We start from the raw sequence: 16,256 nt of genomic DNA, 5'->3' as shown, positions 1-16,256 counted from the left end.
GTATGGAACAACATGAGGGTCAGTAAATGCTGACAACTATCCCTTTAAGTTTAAAAAAGCATATTTATGTAACAAAGCATATTTATGTAATATCTTCGAGTAGCTTTATACTGTTAAATGTAACATGTAGACACTGACTGACCTCCTTCTGACTGCAGACCTCATCATGTGAAAGGACAGTGAAGCACCTCTAGTCGACTGACCGACACCCGAGTCAGATCTGCGGCTCTATTTTCCAAATTTGTATGAAATGTTGGAAAACCTGTCAGGTAAGTTATGTCCTTGTTTGAAGTCAAAGAATCCTGTTAGTTAGTTAGTTACATGTAAAATGTAAATGTTACCAAATACTAGTTTTAGTGATATTTTTGGTATTGCATGAGATGTGAGCATTTTTGTAATCAACATTTCTTGAATCATCTGCTTTCTAAATTGTTTTTCCCCCACTGGGCTTGTCACAGTGCATTTTGGGGTGGCCATGTACACTAAGGATATTTGTTATGCTGCCTTTTTATTTAGTAAAAAGAATAAGCATACATTTTTGGAAGCTTTGCTCCCTATATAGGCAGTACACTAGTTTTTGGAACAGAACTATTACCCCCTCATCGCCCCCATCTGCACTGCTCAAAACCTCTGGTCTCAGTGTCAGGGAACACATGCAATTTTACACCTAAGTGTTTGCTGGGATATATACCTTGGAGATATGCGTGCACTTGTGTGCGGATGAGCCTGCATTACCAAAGAAAACAGACCCTCTGCTCCATCCCGATATCAGCTGCACAAAAGGCTTCTGTATTAGAGTCGTGACCACAGAGATGTCTGTGATATAAAGAAATGAGATGAGATCGGATATTGACCATAATGAAAATATTGAACACTGTGGCAACAAATTATGTTATCTTTGAACCAGAGAGAAATTACTGATGATTTCCCTGTTGCCAAGAGACTAAAGCAGCAGAGTTAATTCTCTCAGGTAAACACACACACACACACACACACGCGGACATACAATATCAATAAAAACTGCAGTACCTTTTTATCCGAAAATTATTAATTTAGTCAGTGTATGGTAGGCAACACGGCAAACAAAACGGTTGTATAAAATATTAAGTAAGATTTAAAAAACAACAACAACAACATCTTTAAATACATTAAATATATCAAAATTGACAGTAAATATAATGTTTAGGTCTTCTATTTCAAATAAATGCATTTGAACCTTCTATACAAAGGTTGTCATTAGTGATAATAAGTAACGTTCCTTGAGCAGCAAATCAGCTTTGCATCACAGGAATACATTCTATTTTAAAATATATTAAAATAAAAATATATTTTATCCAATAAATGCAGCCTTACTATATAAAAAAAACATTTGAAAATCCTACCAATTTTGTTGTGTTCAGTGAGGTGATCCATTTTATTGTGATTGGCTTGTAACCTTCTAGCAAACAGGCAGCCCTTGAATATATTTAGGATCTCAAACCTCTTCTTTGCCACTGGCAGAATGACGTGGCTCTGAGCTGAAAGCTGCGATAGGGTCCAGACCTTCTACCATCAGTCAGAAGGTCTGGTTACGCGAGACAAGACCACACTAACATGTTGACATTTTAACAAATGACCGCTCACATTTACAAATCAACAATTGTATAAAGTATATAAACAAGTATAAAAAGTATTTAGCAAGTTACTGATAAACAACTTGAACTATGCCGGTGTTCGGGAGTTAGCAACCATATCAATCATTTTACATAAAGAAGTCTTAAAAGTACAGCCATACTTGAACCAACAACTGTTATGCTGAGAGATTTAGAAACGTCAAGATTGTTTTCTCATTTAAAAAGCAATTATTTTAATATTTCAGTTACATTCGCATTAGTTGACGAACCATATACAAACCATATCCATTTTAGAGATTAAACTCACTGATTAATCATAACTTTCCTCAGTGATCATGCTTATTGTGCACTCAAATACAAGATATGAAACAGAGAAATCACTCCTGACAGGCCTCATGTCCTTCTGCACCATTTGTTTTTATGGAAAACGCATGGCTGAACAAAAAGCAACAACAACAGAAGACTGGGATTGGAAGGGGTGGAAAGACAGAGGTCAAAAGGTGTGGGGGTGAGACATATGACTGGAAGTCTGGAGGCAGAGAGCCTCACACACACAGAATTAGAAAAATCTCACTGAAGGTCACAATCCCACTCTCACAATGGCGGTCAGGTGACTGGAAGAAAGATTCAAGCAGTCATGTGCTTGGCAACAGACTTTTATTTGTCCTTTATGTTAGAAACATTTAAAAGGGACTGCGCGCCATGTCTACTAACCAGTCTACTAACTTTTTTTTTAATCAAAATACACATATTCACTGTTTCTTCTCACTAAAATTGCTTGTATGAACTAATTTTTGGGATCACTTTAAAGCCTGTTTTCATGGTCTCATTTTTCATGGAATTCACTTTTTGAGCCCAATGGCAAAGAAAACCAATGGAATGTCATGCAGTTTCTCTTGCACATACATACAACTGACTAGTAATAAATAATTTAATAAATAAGAGTGCCCGTCAGATAAGGCTATCTCCTCTGCTCCTGAGTGTCAACAGTACGAGAGGATATTTCTCACAGATTCAGATCATTTTAATTTCCTCTGGCCTCCTAGACCATTACATAACACTGAAACAGAGAAACAGAGTAGTGTCATTGTTTTGTTTGTTGAGTCGACACATTATAATGAATGTGACTTTCGATAAAATATATTATTATGGAAACTTTCGTAAGGTGTACAAACCAAAAGCGTTGCATGGGACATGCATGCTAATTAGTGTTACAGTTATGAGGAGGATGTGAAACAGAGCTTCATGTGGGTCAGGGCCCGTAGGAGTGGTCCCATGGTAAACGAATGTAAACCTTATCAGTTCACGCTGTTAACACATTCCACATTGTTCAGAGGAATGTAGAGGCTTCATATTCATACATGATTTGATATGTGACCTTTTCTGGGTCAGCGAATTATAAAACACTATAGGCTATAATATATGACCAAACTATCACTATCAGTTAAACCGTGACATCTACACGTTTTCCAAAGTGGACCAACGTGATTATTTCACGTCTTGTCCTGATACACATGGGTTGGGCACTGAAGTTACAGGAGTTAAGCAAGAATGGGATTTGAACTCAGGTTTTTTTAATCAAGGGTGTACCGAGAATTGGATGGGTTTAATTGCGGCTTAGGTTTTATGTGTTGAAAAAAAAAAAAGAAATATAATTTGACACAAGAGGGCAGTATAGCCCTATTTATGGTTTTGAGTAGCCTAAAGCCTGCTGTTTGCCGCATGATGTTGTGGAGTATGTCACTCTAAGACGTAGGACCTATAATTTTTCTTGTGCAATTTCCATTTCTAGAGATTTTTAGTTTTAGACAATGTTGTATTTGTGATATTAGACGGTGTCCTGCAATTCACAGAAGCTCATCCAGACCAGCAAGTGTCGCTGTAGCGCAGGAGCGTTCACAACAAACCATCCAGCTTGTTGTTGGCGGAAGTATATCATACTTCTGTCTTGTAGTTCATTTAATTCTCCATGTGGCTGTAATGGTCACGCTTACTTCATTCTGTATTCTCTAAAGCATTCAAAATGGGTAAAAAGGGTAAAAAAGAAAAGAAAGTGAAAGGAGCGGTGAAAACCGCCGCCAAAATGGAGAAGAAGGTGTCAAAACGATCGAAAAGAGAAGAGGTGAGGGAATTTATGCCAACACTATAACCCAGGATAACTTGCATATCAGAAAACAATGCTTTTGTTTACTATACTATTACAATACTTGTGTATTATTGAAATAGGAGGATTTAGAGGCTTTAATAGCAGAATTTCAGTCTCTGGACGCGAAAAAGACGCAGGTGACAGAGAGTGTGTGTGACCCTCCGTCACCCAGGTGCGCGTTCATGTGTACAGGTATGAATCAATCACGTGAATGTTACTGTAACCTTTGACTGACAGCTCGTTCTCTCCACAGGTTGAACGCCTCTCTATGTGCGCATCCTGAAAAAGACGAGCTGATTTTATTCGGAGGGGAATTTTTCAATGGGAAGAAAGTAGGTTTTTGATTGCACGCATGTTGGTGAATGTGTACAGTAGCCTAGCTATGCTTTGGAGCTGTTTTCTAGCTGATCTAAGATGGTCATTAGCTGGTCAATCAGCTGTCATGTTCCAAATACCATCTTGACCACCTTATTCTGGTTTGGTGCTGGTACAAGATGGTCTAGTACCAGGTAATGGACCATGGACCAACTGTTTTCCAACCAACTATTTTCCAGCACAGGTCATAGATCCCTTACAAAATGGTGCCATTGTAAATGAAACCATAGTTTATAGCAAATGCCACAGTTGTTCATTACACAGGGGTTTTAACTGGAGTTCAGGGCCTCCCAAGTGTAGAGATAAACAGTGAGGGAAAATGTAAAAATAACTAAAAAAAGATTGAGTAACTAAATATAAATGGATAAAATTAAATAAACATTCTATTAAAATGATACAAATGTATTTAAATAAATAATACGTACAACAGTACAGTGTTATAGTGTAGGGGAAAAAACAATTATATGATGATATAATAGAAACATTTTACATATACTTTTTTTTCAGTATATTATCTTTATATATGAAATTATATAGCTGGCTTTTAAGTTTTAAGATTGGGCTCCCTTGCATGAGGTTGTTCATATTTTGAGTGTGATTTTGGACTTGAAACCCCTGAACTAACAAACTTTTATTAAAAAAAAAAAATCAAAGTTGATTTTTCAAATGTACAGGTCAGCTATATTATGTGTTTAAATGGAAACTGTGAATGCTGTGGTTGATGATTATTATGTGCAATCTATATCCTTCCCAGAAAACCTTTATCACTTAAATGTTTCTGTTCTTCTAGACTTTTCTATACAATGAATTATTCTTCTACAACATTAAGAAGAACACCTGGGTGAAGGCCGAGATCCCGAACCCTCCTCCAAGACGCTGCGCTCAACAGGTACTTCTTTAACACACTTGAAATATGTAAAAATACATGTATTTTTGGACAAAAAAAATGTATAAACAAAAAGCATGATGCAGCAAAGGAACCATGTTCTATTTGGGTAATGAAGGACATGTTATTACAGACTTCACCACCAGAGGTCAGACTGTCTTTACAGAAGAATCATTTATCTCAAGCATATTTCTGTAGCTCTCTCTCCATCTCCCTGCAGGCAGTGGTGGTTCCCCAGGGTGGGGGGCAGATGTGGATATTTGGGGGGGAGTTTGCGTCCCCTGACGGCGAGCAGTTCTATCACTATAAAGATCTGTGGGTGCTTCACCTGGGCACACGCACATGGGAGCAAATCAAGTGAGAATTGTTATGTTTTTGTCAACTCACTGTGGACTGTGCAATACTCAAGAATGTATTACAAGTGAAAGACAATGCAATCTGAGCTAATATCTAGACATCATCACATATTTTGTTTTTGCAAGCCTTAAAAGTTGTTAAAATGCAAGACATTGGCAGATAGTTTTCACAATAGTTGAAATAGAATAGTTTTCGCCTTTTGTAGCTCAGACTCTTAATGCCTGGCACTGGCCTACACCGTAATGACTCAGTATAGCCTACTAGCCGAGACTCTTCTTTATGTGTACAGAGGTGACAATGACTCAGTATAGCCTACTAGCCGAGACTCTTCTTTATGTCTACAGATGTAACGTACTGACGCAATGTAGCCTACTAGCTGAGACTCTTCTTTATGTGTACAGATGTGACGTAATGACTCAATATAGCCTACTAGCCGAGACTCTTCTTTATGTGTACAGATGTGACGTAATGACTCAATATAGCCTACTAGCCGAGACTCTTCTTTATGTGTACAGATGTGACGTAATGACTCAATATAGCCTACTAGCCGAGACTCTTCTCTATGTGTACAAATGTGATGTAATGACTCAATATAGTCTACTAGCCGAGACTCTTCTTTATGTGTACAAATGTGACGTAATGACTCAATATAGCCTACTAGCCGAGACTCTTCTTTATGTGTACAAATGTGACGTAATGACTCAATATAGCCTACTAGCCGAGACTCTTCTTTATGTGTACAAATGTGACGTAATGACTCAATATAGCCTACTAGCCGAGACTCTTCTTTATGTGTACAAATGTGACGTAATGACTCAATATAGCCTACTAGCCGAGACTCTTCTTTATGTGTACAAATGTGACGTAATGACTCAATATAGCCTACTAGCCGAGACTCTTCTTTATGTGTACAAATGTGACGTAATGACTCAATATAGCCTACTAGCCGAGACTCTTCTTTATGTGTACAAATGTGACGTAATGACTCAATATAGCCTACTAGCCGAGACTCTTCTTTATGTGTACAAATGTGACGTAATGACTCAATATAGCCTACTAGCCGAGACTCTTCTTTATGTGTACAAATGTGACGTAATGACTCAATATAGCCTACTAGCCGAGACTCTTCTTTATGTGTACAAATGTGACGTAATGACTCAATATAGCCCACTAGCCAAAACTCTTCTTTATGTGTACAGATGTGACGTAATGACTCAATATAGCCTACTAGCCGAGACTCTTCTTTATGTGTACAGATGTGACGTAATGACTCAATATAGCCTACTAGCCGAGACTCTTCTTAATGTGTACAGATGTGACGTAATGACTCAATATAGCCTACTAGCCGAGACTCTTCTTAATGTGTACAGATGTGACGTAATGACTCAATATAGCCTACTAGCCGAGACTCTTCTTTATGTGTACAGATGTGACGTAATGACTCAATATAGCCTACTAGCCGAGACTCTTCTTAATGTGTACAGATGTGACGTAATGACTCAATATAGCCTACTAGCCGAGACTCTTCTTTATGTGTACAGATGTGACGTAATGACTCAATATAGCCTACTAGCCGAGACTCTTCTTTATGTGTACAAATGTGACGTAATGACTCAATATAGCCTACTAGCCGAGACTCTTCTTAATGTGTACAGATGTGACGTAATGACTCAATATAGCCTACTAGCCGAGACTCTTCTTTATGTGTACAGATGTGACGTAATGACTCAATATAGCCTACTAGCCGAGACTCTTCTTTATGTGTACAGATGTGACGTAATGACTCAATATACTGTAGCCTACTAGCCGAGACTCTTCTTTATGTGTACAAATGTGACGTAATGACTCAATATAGCCTACTAGCCGAGACTCTTCTTTATGTGTACAGATGTGACGTAATGACTCAATATAGCCTACTAGCCGAGACTCTTCTCTATGTGTACAAATGTGACGTAATGACTCAATATAGTCTACTAGCTGAGACTCTTCTTTATGTGTACAAATGTGACGTAATGACTCAATATAGCCTACTAGCCGAGACTCTTCTTTATGTGTACAAATGTGACGTAATGACTCAATATAGCCTACTAGCCGAGACTCTTCTTTATGTGTACAAATGTGACGTAATGACTCAATATAGCCTACTAGCCGAGACTCTTCTTTATGTGTACAAATGTGACGTAATGACTCAATATAGCCTACTAGCCGAGACTCTTCTTTATGTGTACAAATGTGACGTAATGACTCAATATAGCCTACTAGCCGAGACTCTTCTTTATGTGTACAAATGTGACGTAATGACTCAATATAGCCTACTAGCCGAGACTCTTCTTTATGTGTACAAATGTGACGTAATGACTCAATATAGCCTACTAGCCGAGACTCTTCTTTATGTGTACAAATGTGACGTAATGACTCAATATAGCCTACTAGCCGAGACTCTTCTTTATGTGTACAAATGTGACGTAATGACTCAATATAGCCCACTAGCCGAGACTCTTCTTTATGTGTACAGATGTGACGTAATGACTCAATATAGCCTACTAGCCGAGACTCTTCTTTATGTGTACAGATGTGACGTAATGACTCAATATAGCCTACTAGCCGAGACTCTTCTTAATGTGTACAGATGTGACGTAATGACTCAATATAGCCTACTAGCCGAGACTCTTCTTAATGTGTACAGATGTGACGTAATGACTCAATATAGCCTACTAGCCGAGACTCTTCTTTATGTGTACAGATGTGACGTAATGACTCAATATAGCCTACTAGCCGAGACTCTTCTTAATGTGTACAGATGTGACGTAATGACTCAATATAGCCTACTAGCCGAGACTCTTCTTTATGTGTACAGATGTGACGTAATGACTCAATATACTGTAGCCTACTAGCCGAGACTCTTCTTTATGTGTACAAATGTGACGTAATGACTCAATATAGCCTACTAGCCGAGACTCTTCTTTATGTGTACAGATGTGACACAATGACGCAAAGACATGCTCGAATCTCCCGCGGAAATCCACCAGTATCACTGGAAATAAAAACATTATTACAAGCTTACCGCTCTGAATTGAGCTATGCAACATGACATCATGACTTTTACACTGGCTGGTTATGTATTTTCTCAAATATGTATTTGGGATAATTTTTAACCCCCCCAAAAAAAGCTACGAACTGCATCTTTAATTAAAATGAAAATGGAAATTCGAAAAATAAAAACAAATATAAAATATTAAAGAAAACGATAATAGTATCTCGATTGTAAAACGACTCTGAAACACTGACACAGTCCTTTAATGAAGACCGTGCTCATTAAGTCAAACTGGAAGTCTAATTGTATTTACTCTTTATGGAAGTTCAGCAGGGACTTTAAGACGTCTGTCCACTGTTTTGTCGTCATGCTGTGACTAGAGGTTATAGAGGTTATCCCTAAACTAACAGGATTGACTTTAGACTTGGCATCCTGACCACCTGTCTGACCACCAGAAGTATGTCTGCTTCGACCTCTCAGAGCTCCTGGCGCTCCGTCTGGCAGGAGTGGACATCGCATGGTCCTGAGCAAACGACAGCTACTTGTGTTTGGAGGTTTCCATGAGAGCACCAGGTACAGGCCGATACAGAGGTCCCCATCTTCAACTTGTTCTTATTAAAATCAGGATTGTAAGGAAAATGTTGAACTTTTTGTTGTATCCTGAAGCGGGAATGAGATCTGCATCCCTGACTACTACAGGTTCCAAAAAATGTGCAGAAGAATATGAATTAATAAATTCAGTGAATGTATTTATTTATTGGATGAGATGACCTTGGAAATTTTTATTTATTTAATAAATCATAATATTAATTAATAATTATAGTATGTTAATTTGAAAACTGAATTTAAATATTTTTTTAATATATATATATATATATATATATATATATATATATATGGAATATATATAGATATAGATATATATATATATATATATATATATTGGAAATCAATATTCAAATGAACGTTAATACTGTTTGAATATTCTCTATTCACTGCTCTACAGGGATTATATCTATTACAATGATATCCATGCATTTAACCTGGACACATTGACATGGAGCCGTCTCCAGCCCACAGGAACTGGCCCATGTCCACGTTCAGCTTGTCAAATGACCCCCACTCCCGACGGCAATGGCATCATCATCTATGGCGGATACTCCAAATCTGTACGTGTTTTGATTATTACTGTGATTTTCCTTTATTTTTCACACTGTAATTGTTTACTCAGATTTTACACTTAAAGGGTTTTTTCCCTGCTGTCAAAATGGGCTTTCAATAAAACTAGGCTGCATATACAGATGAAATGCAAAACATTTTGTTTTTTAAAATCGGTGCTACCTGACTAGAGACAACAGAGAAAAGGGTGTTGTCTTCCCTTTTGCCAAAACACCCATAACTCACTGGGCATGTTGCCATCCGAGGCCACTCCCACCAGACTGCTGTGGATGTGCTTGACCAGAGTCAAATACCGCCTTGATTTAGTAGGAATTACCTCTTAGCAAACTTTTAGTCATAATAGTGTCGACTGCAAGAATTTAAAGAGTAAATGTTTAGTGGAGTGAGTTACGAAACAGTGAGGATCCAGCGCGTTGTAAGAAGTGGCTAAACACTTCCTCTGTGTTTGTACTCAACATTTCAAACTGGATGACCATCATAAACAAAGTGTTTTACGCCAAACGGAGGGGAAAAGCTCTTTCTGTCCGAGTCATCCAACTGTCCATGGGTGGGGATTCAAAAAGGCTCAATCTGTAGTTTTCATAAAAGCCCTGAGAGCTGATGACAAATAAACATGGGTTTCTCTGTACAGGCAATGCAGAGACCAAGTACAATTTTTATTTATTTACTTATTTGTACTTTACTTTACTTTAGAGATAAAGTAGTGCGTACAATTACATTTATTTGAACGAATGAATTATAGCATTTATTTGAATTTATAATTGAGAGAGAGAGAGAGAGATGCGTTCTAGTGTCTCCATTAACAACGAAGCTATGTCTTTAATTACATTAAAAAATGTGATGTATCCCCCTCTTTGCTGAGAAATATGTAGCGATTCAGTAGTGAATCTATTTTATTACTAAAAGTCGTGGGGCAGCGTTGATAAGTTTCGTGTGCGTGTGATGTTACGTATGCGTGTGCACACGCTTAAATGAAAACAGCACATTAATATAGAATGGTGATTCAACTGACTTGGAACTACCTGTGCATTAAACGGTTTTATTTCACACCTTCCAGCCAATCAGAATCGAGTATTCAGACAGACCATGGTATAAATAATATATTATATATAATAGAATTTACCAGCATAAACTGAACTTTTTCATCATTGATAATAGTGAACAAAAAATCAGCATATTAGATTAATTTCTGAAGGATCATGTGACACTAAAGACTGGAGTAATGATGCTGAAAATTCAACTTGATCACAGTATTTTTATATATCAAAATTCTATATTCACTTTCTACTATAGTATATGAACTGTGGGAATACTGTGTTTTTGTGCATGTAATTATGTCCAATAAATCATGGTAATAGTTGCTAAGCAACTTGCCACTTTATTATACAATCCTATTGATGTCTGGTCACATAAACTATTTTACAGTGCCTTCATTTATACAGCCAACTATTCCAAAATAATGCAACAAAATTGAATTGAAGGCGGTTCATTTTAAAGGCTTAAAATGGGGATATTTATCACCTCCATATTTAACATGTGAGATAAAGTGTAATTAATTTAGCCTTTTTAGCCTTGATTTCATCACTAGGTAAGCTATGTTGTGTTTAGCCTCGCTTTGCATGAGCATGTTGATGCCAACTTCAACTGCTCTACACAGAGAGCAAGGCATTGTATCATTTCCAGGAGCTTGTCCTTGAGTAAACCCACGAGAGTAAACAGACGTAGGTGGTAATGGCCGCTTTTCTCTTCCAGAGAGCGAAGAAGGATGTGGATAAAGGAACCATTCATTCTGACATGTTCCTGCTGAGACGGGAAGGCAAAGAGGAGCAAGGTACCATAATTAGAGCCTCGGTGATCGCTTGTTTAACGTCGGCTTCTTTTCTCTTCATTTCTTCATACACTTTCCCATTTCTGAAAAAGATTAGCTTATGATTTTTGGCCCCTGTCTTGCAGAAAAGTGGACATGGACACGAGTGAACCCTGCAGGAGTGAAGCCCCCTCCTCGTTCTGGCTTCTCATTGGCTGTGGGCCCTGGGGGCCGAGCGCTCCTCTTCGGTGGCGTCTGTGATGAGGAAGATGAGGAGTTTTTGGATGGAGATTTCTTTAATGATCTTTACTTTTATGATATCAACAAAAATCGGTGGTTTCCTGCCCAGCTAAAGGTTGGTGTGACGTTTTTGCTTTAGTTAAGCCCCTCAATAGAGACATTAATATAAACATATTTTACTTTTCTTGGCAGGGAAACAAGTCAGAAAAGAAGAAGAGGCGCCGTGGGGCGAAGGTAGAACAGACGAATGAAACTGAAGAGGAGAAAGAGGAGGCACAGGGTCCCACCGAGATTGTTAAAGAGATTGTCGCAGAGGACGGAACTGTTATGACCATCAAAGAAGTGATTCCAGCCGCACAGGCAGAGGAGGACATTGAGGACGAAGAGGAGGAGGATGACGAAGAGGTGGAGGCTGCTGCAATGGCTTCCCTGGTGGAGCCCTGTCCTCGCTCTAGCGCCATGGCAACAGTAAAGCACGGCAAGTTGTACTTGTATGGCGGAATGTTTGAGGTGGGGGATCGACAGTTCACCCTCAGCGATCTCTACAGCCTGGACCTGCATAAGATGGACCTGTGGGACGTCCTAGTGGAAATGGACCCCAGTAAGTGGAAAGAGGCCTAGAATTCCATTATCTTCAGCTGTCTGTCTGTCTGTGTATTTGTCTGTCTATCTGTCTGTCTGTGTTTTTTTTTTCTGTCTGTCTGCCTGTCTTTCTGTCTGTGTGTTTGTCTGTCTGTATGTGTGTTTGTCTGTCTGTCTGTGTATTTGTCTGTCTATCTGTCTGTCTGCGTGTTTGTCTGTCTGTCTGTCTGTCTGTCTGTTTTTTTTCTGTCTGTCTGCCTGTTTTTCTGTCTGTGTGTTTGTCTGTCTGTCTGTGTTTTTGTCTGTCTGTTTGTGTATTTGTCTGTCTGTCTTTGTATTTGTCTGTCTGTCTATCTGTCTGTGTGTTTGTCTGTCTGTGTGTGTATTTGTCTGTCTGTCTTTGTATTTGTCTGTCTGTCTATTTGTCTATCTGTCTGTGTGTTTGTCTGTTTGTGAATTTGTCTGTTTGTCTGTCTGTCTGTCTGTCTGTCTGTCTGTCTATCTGTCTGTGTGTTTGTGTATTTGTCTGTTTGTCTATCTTTCTATTTGTCTCTGTATTTGTCTGTCTGTCTGTCTGTTTGTTTGTGTGTCTGTCTGTCTGTCTTGTCTATTTGTCTGTTTGTCTGTCTGTCTGTGTATTTGTCTGTTTGTCTGTGTCTATTTGTCTGTGAATTTGTCTGTTTGTCTGTGTATTTTCTGTCTATCTGTCTGTCTGTCTGTCTGTCTGTCTGTCTGTCTGTGTATTTATCCGTCTATAAAGGTTGCAAATACTTTTGTATATTTCAAGGTTTTTCTATTTTGTTCATTTTTTCTTTTAAATGCTCTTGTTGAAAGGTTTATGTCCACAGTTTTCAGAGAATGATAAAAGTTCTCATAGACTGCTGTTCAAACTAAAATCACGTTTAAGTGTTCAGTAGTAGCAATAAGCATGCCAACAGTGTCTTGATATCGCCACACTCGAGCGCTAAATTCCTTGTTTTAGAGACGCAGGAGTGGCTGGAAGAATCAGAAGAGGAAGATGAAGACGAAGAAGAGGAGGCAAAGGGAGGTGATGAGGAGGAGGATGATGAGGAAGAGGACGAATCTGAAGAGGAGGGTGCAGAAAGTATGTATTTTGCTACTGTCCTCTTAATTTTGAAGTTTATGTCATACACATTTATGACAGAGAGTATTTTGGTTTTATAAGTATTTTGTTAAGTTTTCTTTCAAAACTGACTCAAAATAATGTGTTTCATACCCGTTTAAGCAATACAAAGCCCATCCCTGTGGCAGGACACACACATTTTACTTTAATGATCAAGGCCATGATTTGGGTCAGGTCCATGAGGTAGACATGACCAAGGGTTTAGCTGCCAAGACCCAGATCAAAATCCACTGATCCTCTTTGACAACCAGAGCTGTGTGTTTTGCTTTGGGGTCCGTCTCGCTCAAATTCATTATTGTTAGATGCCTGTTTCGCTTGTCAGTTGTAATGACATCACTGATTGTCAGCTTGTGGCTGCCTAATGGTTGGGTAGCATGCTTAAAGTATCTCCATTTCAGCTCCTCGTGTCCCAGATTTTACATTGAACATCAAGTGGCAATACCAAAGTTGTTGATGTGAACAAAAAGATATATTTTAGGTTTTTTTTTAAGAGATCGGAAGCGGTAATCTGAACAAGTGTTGACATTTTCTCTGTATCTCTCTATTAGATGCGGACCATCCCCCAGTAAATCCCGGAGAAGCTCTTGTGGATTATCAAACACGGACTGAGAAGTATTGGCTGGGTCTGGCCAGAGCAAACATGGGTCCTGATGCCAAAGAGAAGAAAGTACAAAAGGTCGCCCACGCCATGGCAAAGGTGGTCTTTGAGGATCAGGAATGAGATTAATTATTATTATTAATTATTGTGCGTGTGCTAAGATAATTAAAGGGTTTGTTTGTAGGAGAATGTATTTGTGTTCTCGTGTGTGTGTGTGTGTGAGAGAGAAAGTGAACAAAAGAGAATGAATGAATGTGTGTTTGAGTTTTAAAAGCAGCTATAGCATGTTTTTCTGACTTTAATGTTTCTAAAGCATTGCCGTTTTGTCATTATTATTATTTCTTCATCAAAGTAGTTTAGTATTGTTTTTTCCCTGCTTTCCACAACCCTTTCTGAGCAGATTTGGAAGCCATTTTGGGGTTGTGACCACTGCTGTAAATCATACTAAGCTTTATTAAATTTCATAAATTTTAAATCAAAATATTTGATTAATTTTGTCATTTAGCACAGAAGTTTATGCGGTAGTAAGTAAGTAATGCGGAATCAATAGACAAATTAAAGGCAAAAATAGACCTAAAATTGGCTCCCTCAACATACAATTTTGTTAAAAGTAATCATGCAATATAGTTAGTGATTTGAACCAGAGAAGATTATTCATAATCTTTCTTTTCTGTCCTGTTTCAATGTCAAAGAGAATTTTTTTATTTATTTTTTTTATTTTAAGTGCCATTATTCCTGACTAGCGATTATAAAAAGGGATTTTTTTTATATATTCACACATACGTGACATGAACAAATTGAGTCGAAGAGATATTATCGGCTACTAAAGGAAACATAATGAATGTTACTCTCTTTGGACAACTTTTAGCTTAACTTTTTACTCAATAGCTTGACTAGGAAACCTTTTTTGTCTCTTTATTGTACTGCCATTGAGCACTCTAGACACAACTACTAGGAATGAAATCACAAGCTAAATAAATGTACTGTCATAAGTATAAAACCAGTGTTGTTAATATAATATTATAATATGTATTAATATTTAATTTTATCATATTTTTAAATTTCATTTGATCAAGATTTCTATTTTTCAATGAAGTCTAAGTTTTTTATTTAACTTTATTTAAATAAATCAAAACAATTTTAACAGTTTTAGTTAACAATAACAAATAAAACAATAGAATGGGGTGGTAAAAAATAAATTTTATAAACGTGAGAAATAATAGCGACAAATATCAGAACAGATTTTGTTGTGTTTTGTGAAAAACAGAAACATTAATGAGAAGTTTCCTCAAGACTTTGAACTAAAGAAAGCTAAAGAGGATGGCCATGCAGCAATCACAGTTTCTAAATGAAAGGCGCTTCCCACATTGACCTATTTTTTTTTTTTTTTGGCTGTGAAGAATGAGCGATGTAGAATGAGAAGCTAATGAATAATAAATGGCGGATAGAGAGATGGATGAGGTTACGATTACGCAGCCAACTGTCTCCTCATCTCCCCTCTTTCTCTATCTCGCCATCTTTTTTTACAATTCTTTATTTCTTTTTTCTTTTAAAAGACAGAGTTTATAAATAACTAAAAAGTCACCATTTTTAAAACGCTGCTCTGACGTCCTGAAGCACAGAAAACTGCTGTCGTCAGAGGCGTGTCAGAAGAGTGAGTGTGTGAGAGAGAGAAAGACATTTAAACAAGGAGAAATGGGGACAGGATTGTTTGTTCTTTAAGATTTACTAAGATGTTTGTAGGTCACATTACTTGATTTATTCCATTTATTTACCTTTTGGCTGTCTTTATGACCTCATTAGTCCGCTGAACCAATCAGAAAGAGAGTTTGATTGAAGATAATGATTCATAATTGAGGCTTGACTAATTCAATAGCTTGGGGACACTTTTCCTCACATTATCTAATTTGCTTGGACACAGTTTGAATAGGCTTGTAAATTGAGACATTTAATGATCTTTTTCTGACCAAAAGTAACAACGAAGTTTCAGAAAGCGTCTGCCGACCTCACAAAACCCTCGCAAAATATTCCTGTCTTTTGATTTTGGGTTGAATTAAGAAAAAAAAAAACAAAGATGATAAAATATAAATAAATGAATGCTGTTTTTTAAAACTTTCTATTTATCAAAGAATACTGTAAAAAATCACGCCAAGATATTAAGCAGCGCAACGGTTTTCTACACTAAGAACAATAATACTGTGAAACATTTCTTATTATTATCACTTTATTTTTGATCAAATAATTGCAACCTTAGTGGGCAAATGAGACATCTTTAAAAACAATTAAAAGCCTTAA

The 16,256-nt window shown here is 37.5% G+C and overlaps 1 protein-coding gene across 1 annotated transcript; it reads left to right on the top strand.

Annotated features, from left to right (window-relative positions):
* Window positions 1–3,445: 3,445 nt before the first annotated feature.
* Window positions 3,446–14,442, top strand: klhdc4 (kelch domain containing 4). Its single transcript, XM_039648053.2, has 12 exons — window positions 3,446–3,735; window positions 3,840–3,931; window positions 4,013–4,091; window positions 4,925–5,023; window positions 5,241–5,377; window positions 8,892–8,984; window positions 9,418–9,580; window positions 11,343–11,421; window positions 11,544–11,752; window positions 11,830–12,238; window positions 13,202–13,324; window positions 13,912–14,442. The coding sequence occupies exons 1-12, from the start codon at window positions 3,637–3,639 to the stop codon at window positions 14,082–14,084; spliced, it is 1,755 nt and encodes a 584-aa protein (XP_039503987.2). The 5' UTR covers window positions 3,446–3,636; the 3' UTR covers window positions 14,085–14,442.
* Window positions 14,443–16,256: the final 1,814 nt, after the last annotated feature.

This window comes from Pimephales promelas, chromosome 25, assembly GCF_988280905.1.
Source record: "Pimephales promelas chromosome 25, fPimPro1.hap1.1, whole genome shotgun sequence".
Lineage (NCBI taxonomy): Eukaryota > Metazoa > Chordata > Actinopteri > Cypriniformes > Leuciscidae > Pimephales > Pimephales promelas.
This window is presented reverse-complemented; position numbering and strand designations above follow the sequence as displayed.

What these genes read in the sequence shown, in the direction of transcription:
- klhdc4 (XM_039648053.2), top strand. Translation starts at nt 3,637, where the DNA reads ATGGGTAAAAAGGGTAAAAAAGAAAAGAAAGTGAAAGGAGCGGTGAAA. An exon ending in CAAGACGCTGCGCTCAACAG is followed by an intron (nt 5,024 to 5,240) that starts GTACTTCTTTAA and finishes ATCTCCCTGCAG; the next exon opens with GCAGTGGTGGTTCCCCAGGG. An exon ending in TGAAGAGGAGGGTGCAGAAA is followed by an intron (nt 13,325 to 13,911) that starts GTATGTATTTTG and finishes TCTCTCTATTAG; the next exon opens with ATGCGGACCATCCCCCAGTA.